Below are 14,275 nucleotides of genomic sequence, written 5' to 3' on the forward strand. Positions count from 1 at the left end.
GCTGTGTAATCGCCCGAGTTAGAGTTTATATCTACCGAGGTGTTTTGTTTGATGAGAAGTTGCTGTTTAGCAACCACATTAGGCATGTAGCGGCAGACGCCGTCTCTGTGATGTGCAAGCTTAGGAGGAATGCTCGGAAGGATTATGGGCTGTCAAATGTACATAGTGTACCGAGGTGTCTTCGAAAGTATGACCTCTTATGCTGCGTCTGTTTGGACACATAGGTTTGAAAGAAATAGCACATATTCAAAATTTAAGGAGTACCCAGCACAGAGCCTTAATCGTATGCACTGGTGTGTTTAAAACAACCTCCTACGAGACTATCACCATATTGGGAAGGTCTCTCCCAATCGATTTAGTGGTGAAAGATCGGGCGGTCATGTGAACTTTTAAGGACATATTACAACCCAAATTTTTATAAGATGTTATAAGATCATTGACAATACACGGTAATTTTACATCTTTCAATTTCACAAAAAACTCTGAGTAAGATTTTTTAATGCTTGCCAAGCTGCTTTCTCCAGTAGATTAAATAGTTCCTCAAAACTTTTCATCATGCATTAGTGATCGTATTTGTGTACCCACAAATATTCCTTTTTTAATTTTTGCATCACTAATTTTAGAAAACTTCTGTTTTAAGTACATGAAACCAGGAGTATTGTCCATGGCCTTGACGAAATTCTTCATTAATCCTAGTTTGATATGTAACAGAGGTAGATACACCTTTGTAGGATTACACAATGGGTCATGTTTCATATTTTTCTGTTTAGGAATGAGTGATTCGCATTTAGGCCTTTCTTTTCTAATGAAATGATTTTTTTTCTGTCCCTACTATCCCATTCACACAAAAAACAATAGTATTTTGTGTGACCAAGCTGCAGAGACCAAGAATAATTGCAATTACCTTCAAATCACCACAAATATTCCATTCATACACTGCATATTGAATCTCTTTCAATACAAATTTAAAGTTTTCATATATTTCTTTCATACTAGGACAGTGAGCCACAGGTACTGATGGGAATTTATTGCCATTATGCAGAAGCACAGCTTTTAAACTAACTTTAGACGAATCAATGAACTAATGCCATTCTTTTGGGTTATGTTCATTACACAGTGTTTCCATAAGAGAAGAAATGTCATTACAACACTAAGCCATTTTCTTTAAAAAAATAGTCTAAATTCAGAATGACAATTACGATAAGTACATATCTTTGTATTCTTTTTAGAAGATTCCATCCTTTTAGCCGGGAAGCAAGCATTTCAAACTGTTTTTTGGATACCTTTAAATCTCAAATGTGATCGTTAAGATTTTCTTGAGTTAGTAAATGAGGCTAAGATGAACGCTTTGTTCAAAAGTTCTAACACCAGAATCTGTTTCTTTTTCTTCATTACTTCCATCAGACTCTGAGCTCTCTTCATCTAACTAATATCACATGTTCTGGAGGCTTCGTTGTGGGCAATTCTTCACAGTGTAGAATTGGTCTCATTGCAGATTGCAAGTTAGGGTACACCACTGTATGTTTTGATTTTGACAATCTCTTTAATGTTTGTTAAGCAGAAATAACAGTCAGAAGAGTGATCTTTGGGTTCCCTCCAAATTATAGCGATAGCAAATGGCATTGTCATGTGCTAGTTTTCCATGCAGTGAGAAGCCTAGAACATGATAAACAACAGATATGTGGGACCAATGTATACACAATAACACAATAAATAGATATGTAATACACAATAACTCAGACACACAAAGCAGTGAGTGCTTTGTGTGTCACATGTCATTGTGAGAATGATGTTTTTACTGTTTCACTACTATTTCACAACTGGCATCATTTGCTAGAACTTCACAACTAGATCACATTTGCACATGTCTATACAAATCTGAATCTGTACAACAGTAGCAATGCTACCTTTGAGTTATCTCATTTGGTTCATCATATTTACAATGCTCTAGGAGCTTTTACTTGACAATGGAAAAATGGACTAAAAAACATTTTAAAGTATTAAAAAAACTGTGGATGATGGAGAAATTCCAAATACATATGCAAAAACAGGATAAAAAAACTGCACAACTATTGGTACTCATTAGATAAAAATCATATTGATCAGTGTATTAACCTCAGATTGAAAAAACATATTTAAAAAATCAGAAGTTATTAGTGAAATAAAATTTTATGTATTTTTCATTTTAATTCAAAAATTTTTATAGTGGTTTATTAATAAATCAATATATTTCAATTAAAAAAGAAAAGTTTAAATATATATATATATATATATATATATATATATATATATATATATATATATATATATATATAGTGACATAATACAAAATTTATATATAAACTAATATAAAATGCTGATAGACACCACAAAACAATGTGATACAATGTGGTACCCACCGCAATTGTGTAACTGTTCACTTTATTAAAGAATTAGAGGATCGTATCTCAGTTTCAAATTAAGTTTAAATGAAGTGTGTATGTGTAATTTAATAGGTGTACAAGGAAGTCATGTAGTGTCCACATCAGACTTTTTTTTTATTGAATTATTTATTGTAAAAAAAAATTTACAATCGGAGGTAAATAATTATTAATAAACCAATATATTTAAATTAAAACAAAGAAAGAAAGTGAAGTCGGATTCGAACTTATGTGCTTTCCCCTTGTAAGATTCAAATATTTCATTAAACTTTTACTTGGGTGTAACTCTGGAACCAATGAAAATAAGTACCGCTTATGATATATCGTTAAAAAGCTTTCAGTGAGGGCTTATTACTGCAGTTAGGAAAGTCTATAATCCAAATTTTTTGGATTTTTCAACTAGATGTTACAACAGTCCTAAATTCAAAATTTCAACATTATACAGCCAATCCTTTTTTAGTAATGCGAGATATACGTACGTACGTTTCGGCGTGACGAAACGCCGGACGCACGTACGCCGAAATTAGTCAAAATGAATTCAGAGATTGTAAAAACGGATATTTTCGTTAAATCTGAAAACCGACACTTTTCGCTCATAATACTTGCTTTACTTCGTACTAGGAAGTAATAGAATGTAGCGCTACTTAGTGTTTTTTTGTCAAACTAATTATTAAAGCTTAGTCGTTCTGTTGAGAACGTTTAAAATTGATTGGGGAAATATTTGTGTGAGGAGTTCGTGTCAGTCGAAGAGTTTGTAATAACGAAACAATAAAAGTTCTTATCTTAGTTGTTTATGATGATCATTAGATTTATGATCTATATGTTTACAACCTCTACCATTTTTAAAATTAAACTAAGTGAATCTAATAGAATCGACCAATACTGAATTTATTGACTAATGAATGGTTAGTAAATGAAAATTTTTTATTAAAATTGTTTTGAAAAAAGAATGAGTTATAAAAAAGTTGAGTTTAATCCAAAAATACTTAATACATATACGGGTACGGGCACCGGTACTTATTTTTGTGCTAGAAACCATTGTTTACTCTGTAGGCTTTTTATAAGGATGATTTTAAGATCATAGCCTAGGAGTTGCAAGTAACCTAGTTTTAAAAATGTGGTTGAATGAGTTGACGTTTTGAGATCACTTTCTCGCATTTCTTTTTTGTTTTAAACGTCATATTACAAGTAAGTATTTTTCTTCGGATTTGAAAATATTGTTTTTTGTAATTAGTCAAAAATTGTAGCTAATTCATGTTTTTCATGAATCGTTAAAAAATTTAATTTTGAAAACATTTTTCAGTACTCCTGTTTAATGGCTTATTAACATTATTATAACTATACTGTTTCAAATTTTTATTTCAGCCTAGAATTGTATGCATTTTAAAGATGTTTTTCATGATTTAACCATTGGTAAATTAGAAATTGTTATAGCTCTTGGCCGCTAACATATTTCCCGCTTATATATTGAATTCTTTAGAAATAAAGTGACAAATTATTTAGCATTTTTGTTTGTGCTGCTTATGCAAAACTGCAGTTTTGTTAGGGTAGTAAATGACATGCTATATTTTTGTGTGTGATAGTCTGTGATAAAAATTGTTTAACAATATAATATTTCTAAACAAATCATACAATTTAGTATGTAATGTTCTCAAAGCTTATATCACAATGTTTCAGTAAAACATTTGGCTATCTTTAGTGACTGGTGTTGCTGTTCTCACCCTAGCATAAGCTAACAGTTTTTTACAGCTTTTTTAAAAAAATGTTGAGGTATATTAATTTTTAATCTTTTATAAAAAAAGGTATCCAAAATGAAATTGTAAAATAAATTAGATTTGAATTCCATTAGTTTATTCAATGTATAATGAACTATGTGCTTTTGAATTGTGTGTTAAGATGTGATAATTTTTTTCTGTATATTTTTATATTCAATATAACACTGTTGCTATTTTTGTTGGTGAATTTGTGTGTATGAGATGGTTGGAAAATGTTGATTGATATTATTGAGGGTTTAGATGTTCATTATATCAGTGTTCAAATGTAGGTCTCGTTTGATCATTTTAGAACACTGTACAGTTACCCACCTGGTTGGTCTAGTGGTTAACGCGTCTTCCCAAATCAGCTGATTTGGAAGTCGAGAGTTACAGTGTTCAAGTCCTAGTAAAGCCAGTTATTTTTACATGGATTTGAATACTAGATCGTGGATACCGGTGTTCTTTGGTGGTTGGGTTTCAATTAATCACACATCTCAGGAATGGTTGAACTGAGAATGTACAAGACTACACTTCATTTACACTCATACCTATTATCCTCTGAAGAATTATCTAAACAGTAGTTACCAGAGGGTAAACAGGAAAAAAAAAAGAATGTTGTACAGTTAGAGTATTCAATTTATATATTTCAGGTATATTGTATTTGGTAATTACTATGTTCTTTGCATAATACCTTGTTTTCTTTTTATTATTTGAAGGTCGCATTGTATCCAGATTTTTTAACATTTTTGTGATGCTTTCTTTACATTCTATTTTATGCACCTTAATGTAATTTTTTTTTCTTGCATATCATTTTTATTATTTTGTATATGATTATAATTGAGCATTTTATATGCATTTGCATGTGCTAAGTATGTTATAGTGTTGAGCACGTATATACTTATATTTCATCTTAAGGTGCTTAGTTAAGTATACTTCTAAAAGTTTATGTGAAGCAAGATTGTTTGAAATTTGCCCATTAAATGTTCTTTTATGATATTTTTCATCATTGTTGATGTCATTGGACAACAATGTTCTATGTCAACATCAACAATGTTCTATATATTGATGTCTGTATATTTTGAAAGTTTGTTTTTATTGTTTTTTCCCCTGACCACGAAAACTTATTTTTTTATTGTTTATATGTAGATGTAAAGTTTAGTTTGTTGTGCATTTCATTCCTGTTTGTGATTATATTTATTGTCATGCGATTCCTTGATAAAAGATGCTATTGTCACCATATCTTAGCTCAGCATATTTGTGCAAGAATTTTTAGGGTTTTTTATGTGTATTTGTTCTATACAACACCATAGGACAGTTTCATATATCCACCAGCCTTTCATTGTAGATCAAATCTGACTGCACAGTTATTTATAGTTCAGTGAAATGCAGGTTCAAACAAAGCCACAATTTATGCTTAAAACACTTCCATAGTAATTTAGAATCAACATTTATCAAACATCTCATATGTTCAATCGCAAAAATACTGACAATGACAACAAACAGAATTGATTTTATAAGCATATACAAAAAAAGGATCAAATATTAACACATTCATATTTAATGAAACATTTAACATGTAACAATGTGGTAAGTAGAAAGATATTATCATTCATATCCAAAACACTTCCTAACCTCATTCTAAATACTTGTTTACCTAACAAAAAGAATAATAATAAATAGATTTTGCTGATTGTGAGAACAACAATCATGAGGGCAGTAAAAATTTTGTCATGTGATGTTTATTGCTTAAATCATATGGTTTATTGTTAAAAAATTAAACATTTTAAGTACAATTTGTACTGTTGCATTTTCTTTCAGAAGTTTCAGAAGTGTTATTAAGAAAATAGTTTTCTATTAATTTTTTTTGAGTAATTTTTTTTATCTCATTTCAGGAATTCTTTAAAAATATGAATGAAGAAAGTATATTTAAGAAAGTTGGAGTAGGTAGAAGAATTCCCAGTGATACATTTTTTAATGCTGGAGATAAAATGTGTAAAATGATACACCGGGAGGGAATCGTTGTCTTTGGTGAAGATGAAAAAGCCAAGTATTATGCAACTTTATATCATTCTATTCTTATTTATTTATTTATTGGCATTTATAATAACCATTAATGTAGATTTTTATTGTATGTATGATAATATATTTTTCTATTTTCTTTAATTTGTATAAATTTTAATGCTTTAAAATTATTTTGGGATATAAATTTTGTAGTATGTTCTACATAGTGCTTTACTGATATTACCTATTATTAGTAATATAGCAGCCTTTAGGCTGCTATATTAGGTAATTAAAATTAGGTAGGCTGCTACTAATAATAGGTAATATATTACTAATATAGGCTGATGATTACTAATAATAGGCAGCAGTGATTTTTTATTTAATTGTACACCAGAATAAATTACATAAAAAATATACCATGAAATATTTGTTTTTGTTGCATATATATATATATATATATATAAAATGAAATTTTTTTGTAAAACTCCAGTTTTCAATCATTTTAAATTAATTTATTTGCCAGTGTATTACCAATATAATAGACTGAATGTTTTTTAGTTGAAATTTTCCCTTAATTGTAGGATTACTCTTTAAACTAAAGCCTCACTGCAACTGTATATTGTAGAAATGATGTGTAAATGTAGGTGAAAAAAATCTGTAAGATTTGAAGAACTTTTTCTTAGTTAACCCTTTTTAAGTTTTTATCAGTAAGTAGAGTACCAGAATGTTCCTTTAAATTTCCTCTTAAGAAAATGTCTGTAAAATCAATTAATTTGATGTTGTGGCAGGATCAACATCACACAAAGAAAACTTAAGTCTGCAATAAGAAAATATTTTTTTGTGGCATGCATTTCTCATTTATATAATTTTAAGTTTTAATACTCGGTAATAATTTTAATACTCGGTCATTATTAAAAATAATTGTTTCAGATTTATTTGATTTAATTATTTTTTCAGAAGTTTGCACATCATCCATTACCAATGTGTTTCAAAAAAAAATAAACACATTGGTAATAGATGATGTGAATAAAAAGTATAGGTTTTTTCCAGATTTCTAATAACTATTTAAAAAAGCAGTAAATAAAAATAATGTACTTTATTTAATTTTAGTAACAACTAGATTTTTTTTAAGTGTCACAAAAGGTATGCTTGTTTTTTTATTAGTACAAGCCGCAGCAATGTTCTTTAATATACATATCAGGAAAGTGTACAGCTAACGAAGGGAAGTAGATAAGCAGAAATTACTCTACTCCATTTTGAAATGAGAAAATCAATTTTTTAACAATTGAATTATTGCCAGAAAAAAATGAAACATGTAGTTGTGCTCTTTCACAGAATCACAGCAAATTGAATTCTTACAGTTCATAGGTGACCTTGGGTTCCAGAGGGGCATATCTAAGAACATCTATGTTCAACATACCATTGTCAGCAAGACACAGTAAACTTTGTAATGGATCAAATTATTGAAATCTCAGATAAAAGAATCCCTTTCCCTTGTACTACAAGAGAAATTAATGAAGCAAAGTTTCTGTGGCAGTCACAATTTCAGCTGTCACAACAGTAATAGGGACTGTGGATTGTGCACACAAAGATAAGGAAACTGTCAGTATTTGAGTTAATAGTTTTAATAACTAATATTTGTAGTGATTTTCTTTTGTATTGGAATAAAATGAAAATTAAAATGACCCGTTTTAGAAAAAAAAGTTTTACAATATACAATACCGGGGTACTAACGTGTGTAGGGGGGGTGCGCACATCCACACACCAATGGTCATACACTCACACTTGCAAGCATCACCATAGATAATTTTCTTTTACCTTTTTAAATTTAATTTTTATTTATTTAATGGCTAGGAAAAGCGTAAAATTACAATAATGCATTATGCAACGAGCCATTGTGGTAACAAATAATCAGTTGTGTAAATTATTTGTAAATAAATGAATATCTATTTATTCAGTTTTTCATTAATATTACTTTAAAATCTAGTAATCATAAATCTGACTAAATGTTGATCCACTTTATTATATTTAAAAATACCATATACCTGCAGAATAAGATTTACAATAAAATATGATAAAAGTAAATTAAATATTAATGAAAATACACTATAAAGAATAGTATGTTTTTGTTTTGAATAAATAAAACTGTACTATCGACAAGGCGAGGTGTGTATTTTGAGAGTTTATGAACTACTGCTGTATACAGGCATGTTCCAGTAGTACTAGTAAGGTAATTGCAACTTCTGGTGTGAGATTAGATTGCCGTTTTCAACATTGTCTGTTTATGGATGCAAACGCAAATCATGATGGTGTTACATAACATTATATTATTTATTAGACTTTATTTATATTAATTTCATATTAATGAATTAATTGATGTCATTTTTAATTTCAATAATAATAAAACATTAGTTTTTCTGATGTTTCACATCAGGTGTAATTATCAGCCTAATTACAGCTATTTTTGTATAAATAATGAGTTTTATCTTTTGCTTTGTTATTCTGTAATAAGAGCAATTGTTTTCTTAGTCAGTGTATTACTTTAAAACAAGGAAGCATGATAAAAATATATCATAGTATAAATTTTTTATGTCAATTGTTTTCGTTTAAGTAATGATATTATGATGAACAGAGATGGTGTGAGCCATGTAATTATGTATTAAAAGTTTAAAATAGGCATGCAGTTATTACTATAAAGAGATGCAACAATGAAAAGTTTTTGAGATATATTGAAAAGCAAGTTATCCCAGGACTACAGACAAATTGTATTTTCGTTATAGATAACACACCTTACCATAGTAAACAAAAATAAACCTCCATCATCCAATTCATTAAAAAAACTCATTCAAGAATGGCTCCAAAAGAAATTAACTGCCACCCAGATCTAACAAAAAAAAGAACCTATAGTAATTGTCAAACTAACCCAATTGAATTTATTTGGAACCTAGTTGAAAAAAAAATTTGACACCCAATATGTCCTACATGTCATTAACAGAACCGAGAGCTGTTACATTAGATGCAATTGTCATTTTAAAGACTGGAAAAGATCAGTGTTGAAAGTTAGAAAATAATGGATTCTTACTGGAAAACTTGCATTATTGGAAGATGCCATTGAAAGCACAATTATAAATAAAGGGATGGACAATGATGAGACATCAAATAGTGAAGACAAATTGGAAATTAATCCAGTGGAAGTGAGACTGAGTCAAGCTCAGAAATTGAGGGTTGTTGGCTATCACAAATGATAGTGCTACAGAAACTGCAGATGAAACTGGTTAAGGACTGTATGAAGGTAGTATTGATTGTTTAATTATTTAGTAAATTAATATAAAAATAAAATATTTATTATTCCACAGCTATATCCAACTTTTTGCAATTCCGTAGGCCTATATGTTCAAATTATTACTATTGGTTTTGAATATAATGCCCAGAACTATTATCATTTTAGTTAGAACGTTTACTTAATTAAATTATTGTAATTAATTGCAGCTTAAATTTATTTCATTTATGAATACAGAATGTAAATTATTATTTTTGTGTTATTACTGTAATCAGAAAGAAATTGCAAGTTATAAAAAATACAATAATCTATATTAAAAAGATAACATTAAAAGTACTGCGATCCCCCATAAATATGAACTCGCCTTGACTTTTACTGATGTAACTAACAATCCAATCATCAGCATGTGATTTGATTGAATATACACTGTAAATTAGAGCTTTTGTACAGCCAATTAAGAAATTTCCATGCAGTATGTTAACTAATTCTATTTTACTACATCTTACAACTAAAACTTCTGAATAGTGTATAATATTGGGGTAATAAAATGTATCCATTGCTTGGAGATACCTGTAGTTAAGAAAAAAAAAAATTGTTAGTTATAATTAATGACAAACTTTGAATTATATCGGTTATATGAATATCATAACTGTACATTCTTCTGACAGATGAATTTGACAAATTAGCTAATGGACAAGATAGATAATCTATAACTTAATATATGAATACGTTAGTCATCAACACTTAAGCATGAACTTATAATGCACATAAGTTTAAAAAATTTGTTTGCCAATTTCCACACAACCTTTGAGGTACAATAAGTAGCATGTTTTTTTCTGTAGTGATGTCCCCTATAGGCGTGCACTGTTTTTAGTTATACAGTGCAACTATTACATCAGTCATTTTTATCTGAATGAAAGTCATGTTATAATAACCAATTTTCTTGGTTTTAATAAAAAAATAAATAACAAACCATATTAAATCACACACACATTAATGAACCTGGTCAATATCAAGGACACAAAAGATTAAAAATATCCCTGTTTTTTCTTGAACAAGTATATCACAAAGTATATTTTCCTTGCATTTTTCACTCATGGGACAGATGTTATTTAATGAACATTTTTTTATCCCTAAAGACCTAAGCAATTTCTTTACTATCTCCTTAAATTTTCCTTTGTTCTTAATTTTTCATTCTGAAAAAAGGTAAATGTATCAGAAAGGAAAATTGTAACAATATTTTAATTTTTCAACAATTTATTTATTACCTATGAATCATAATTACGCAGTTTGTGTGAAATTTTATTACCATTAAAATTAATTATGTACCATATAAAATTAATGAAAACTTCATTTTATCTCCTATGATCTCAGTCTGTAAACACATTATGAAATAATAGTACGGTTCTCATTGATTATTATTAAAACTGTCACTGAGTAATTATATATGGGGGTCATTCAGTAATTAAACAGACAAATAGCTGTACAGCAAAAATGGTTTAATAAATAAATATCATTTTTTGTCTACTTTTCCACATAATCCCCACTAACTCTTCTGCACTTGTCCCATCTTTTTACAACTGTTCTTATCCCCTCAGTGAAAATTCTTTACCTTGACCTCTAAGCCAGTATCTCTTCATTGTAATTGTACTGGATGCCGCTAAACTTATTTGATCAGATCAAACAGATAAAAATCTGAAAGGGCAAGGTCAGGGCTGTAAGGAGGATGAGGTAGGAGCTCCCAATCCACTTTGCCAATAGTTTCCAGCATCAGTAGTGTCATATGAGGTTGAGCATTGTCTTGAAAAAGAAGCAGCACACCTTTCCTCTTCAATGTGGGCTTGGCTTTGTTCTCAATCATGGCTAAGTAGTATAGGCCATTGATAGTGCTTTGCTCCTCCAAATAATCACTGAAAATCGGACCATGGGCACTTCAAAAGATGGTTAACATGACCTTCTGATGATTGCATTTTGAATTTCTTACAGACAGGTGATTCAGGGTGTTTCCACTGCATGCTTTGACACTTTGATTCCAGCTCAAAATGATGTATTAAAGTTTCATCACAGGTTAAAATCCTGTCCAAAAATGTACCTTCGTTATTAAAACTATTTCTGAGTTCGGTGCAAATGTGAAATCTCTCAGCATTGTGATGGGAACCCACCTTGCACAAGTCTTATAGAAGTTCAGTTTGTTTTGATGATGGAATGAGTTGTGCCAACAATTACTCTATTTTTTCAGCAATTTCTTCAAGTGCAAGTTGTCGGTCTACTTGGATAAATGAATCAATATGAGGTTGAAACTGTTACCAGGATGCTCAGAGCGATTGTCATTGGTCATGGTTTTGTGGCCACTTTAAACTTTTCCACCCACGTATAAAAGCTCACATTCATGCAACTACTGCCATGTCGTTTGTTCATCCGAGAGAATATTTCTGATTGTACACTTTCCGAAAGTAAAAATCACAAACACTTCTTCAAAAGTACTTTTTAAACAGTCACGCCATCATAACTAAGAATTTAGAGGTTATGTTTACGTAAATATTAATCAAACAGCTTACTAACATTCTTCGCAAGGTTGCCAACTAACACTTAACAAAAGTTTCAATTGCCTGCATTAAGCACTTCCTTCACTAAAAATGTTGGTCTGTTTAATTATTGAATGATCCTTTTATTTCTTAATATCATTTTTTTTTTATATTATAGCTACACAAATCTCATGGCGTGCCACATTATTGATAAGAAGATTGTCCTTCCACCAACCTTATTCTGATGTGTTGGTCATCAACAAATAATAATATTGAATACTACAGTGGTTGTGGTTAACTTGTCATTGCAAATCAGCTGATTTAAAAGTCAAGAGTTCTAAGGTTCAATCATAGTTATACGGATTTGAATACTAGATTGTGGATACTGGTGTTCTTTGATGGTTGGGTTTCTATTAACTACACTTCTCAGGATTGGTCAACCTGAGACTGTACAAGACTACACTTCATTCACATTCATACGTATCATCCTCTTCATGCTCTTCAGTAATACCTTACGGTGGTTCCAAAGGCTAAATAGAAAAAACTTACTGCAGTACACTCAAGTATAGTATAGTTCTTAGCAGAGAATATTCCTTTTTAGAAGGCCAATTATATAATTTGTTTTCTCTTTTCACAAGATAAAATGACAAAATCATCATGATAATTTTGTGTCAAAATTGTTGTTAGGTATGATATTGAACTATCATGATCTAGAGGTAGCCTCTTTTTAAGTTAATGTTCTTTCCTTTAACTTTCCCCTCTTTCATAATCTGTTTCTGTATAGCAATAACTTTTCCAATCTGGAGTAGCAGAATAAACCAAACTTGTGAGCTATCAGGAAAGCTGGGCTTCCTAATATATATGAATTAAAAATCTGATGTGAGCACCACATGCCTTCCCCTTCTAAGATCCAAATATTTCATTAATTAAAATTTCACTTGGCTATAACTGGAACCAATGAAAATAAGTACCACTTATGATATATCATTAAAAAATTCTCAGTAAGACTTACTGCAGTTAAGAAAAAGTCTTTGATTTTGGGCTTTTTTGGTTCAGTTGATTGCAATCAAAAAGGGGGTTCACAACCAGATGGTACAACAGTCGTCCTAAATCCAAAATTTCAACATCCTATGACTAATTGTTTTTGAGTTATGCAAGATACATATGTACGTACGTACACACATCACCAAAACTAGTCAAAATGGATTAGGGATGGTCAGAATGGATATTTCCGTTGAAAACCTGAAAACCAAAATTTTTCATATATATACAATACTTCGTACAAGGAAGTAAAAAGTACATAAATTTCAAAAATAAATTACCCAAATAATTATTAAAGGGGTTACCTTGATCAAGAAGTTCTTATTTCATAAAGTATGTTTTACTTTTACTTTTTGTTATTAGCTAGTTATTTAAAATATAAATTAATTTTTTATTAGTCTATAATTAATTTTCTTAAATATTTCATTTATTTATAGTTACTGTGGCTTCTTTCACACCTTTTTTTTACTTTAAAGATAATATAATAAAAATAGAAATGTAATTACCACTTATCCTATAAATTGTATAATTTGTGAGAAAATCAGTAAATAAAAAATTGGAATATAATTTCTACTTTACCAAACATATTTACCCTTTACAAGTTTAGATAACACATAACATCTTATCATTAACATTGATTTTAGATGAATATGTAAATAGGAAAATACACAACTAAGTTCCTAATTTTTTGAATAATTAGCTGCTTCTAAAAAAATAAAGATTGATTACTTTCTATGTGTATAAGCAAATAAAGGATATCCTTATGGAATAAGCAATGTTAGCTTTTAAAACCGATACAATAACAAATAATCAAGTTTTCTTTTTATGTTGTGTAAAACATTCTGCTTTTAAATTTCACATGTTGGGAATTGCGGGTCCAAATGATTTATAAACTAGGTTGCTAAACACATTTGATTTTTCCATATGACTAAAAAAAACACAGTTTGAATATTTATAAATTATTTTAAGTACCATTTATTTAACTCGGCTTTTTAAAATCTTTCTTTCATAAGTAATTTGTCAATTAAATATTATCTGTATCTTGATTATCTCTTCATTGAACATTACCTTAAATATATTGATGGAGTATGTTGGTAGTTGTTTGTTAGTTCCATGAAAGTCAAAATTAACTCAAGATAAATAGGAAATTTAGGGCCGAATCTCATAGAGGAAAATTGTTGGGCCATATATTAAAATATCCAGGTTAATTATTTTGATGGAGGGACAACAAGTAGAAGGTAAAAACTGTAGAGG

The 14,275-nt window shown here is 29.6% G+C and overlaps 1 protein-coding gene across 3 annotated transcripts in view; it reads left to right on the forward strand.

Moving 5' to 3' along the window:
* Positions 1-14,275, forward strand: part of LOC142324259 (zinc finger protein 511-like) — a 120,614-nt gene that overhangs the window by 88,821 nt on the left and 17,518 nt on the right. Inside the window, exons 1-2 of one of the 3 annotated variants that reach the window (XM_075365130.1) lie at positions 3,004-3,325; positions 6,067-6,221. In XM_075365130.1, the coding sequence (XP_075221245.1) occupies positions 3,323-3,325; positions 6,067-6,221 (158 nt within the window). In that variant the 5' untranslated portion in view covers positions 3,004-3,322. Of the gene's footprint in view, positions 1-3,003; positions 3,609-6,066; positions 6,222-14,275 lie in introns of those variants that run through there. The other 2 variants (XM_075365133.1, XM_075365129.1) reach the window with 2 other exon arrangements.

This window comes from Lycorma delicatula, chromosome 4, assembly GCF_047948215.1.
Source record: "Lycorma delicatula isolate Av1 chromosome 4, ASM4794821v1, whole genome shotgun sequence".
Taxonomy (NCBI): Eukaryota; Metazoa; Arthropoda; class Insecta; order Hemiptera; family Fulgoridae; genus Lycorma; species Lycorma delicatula.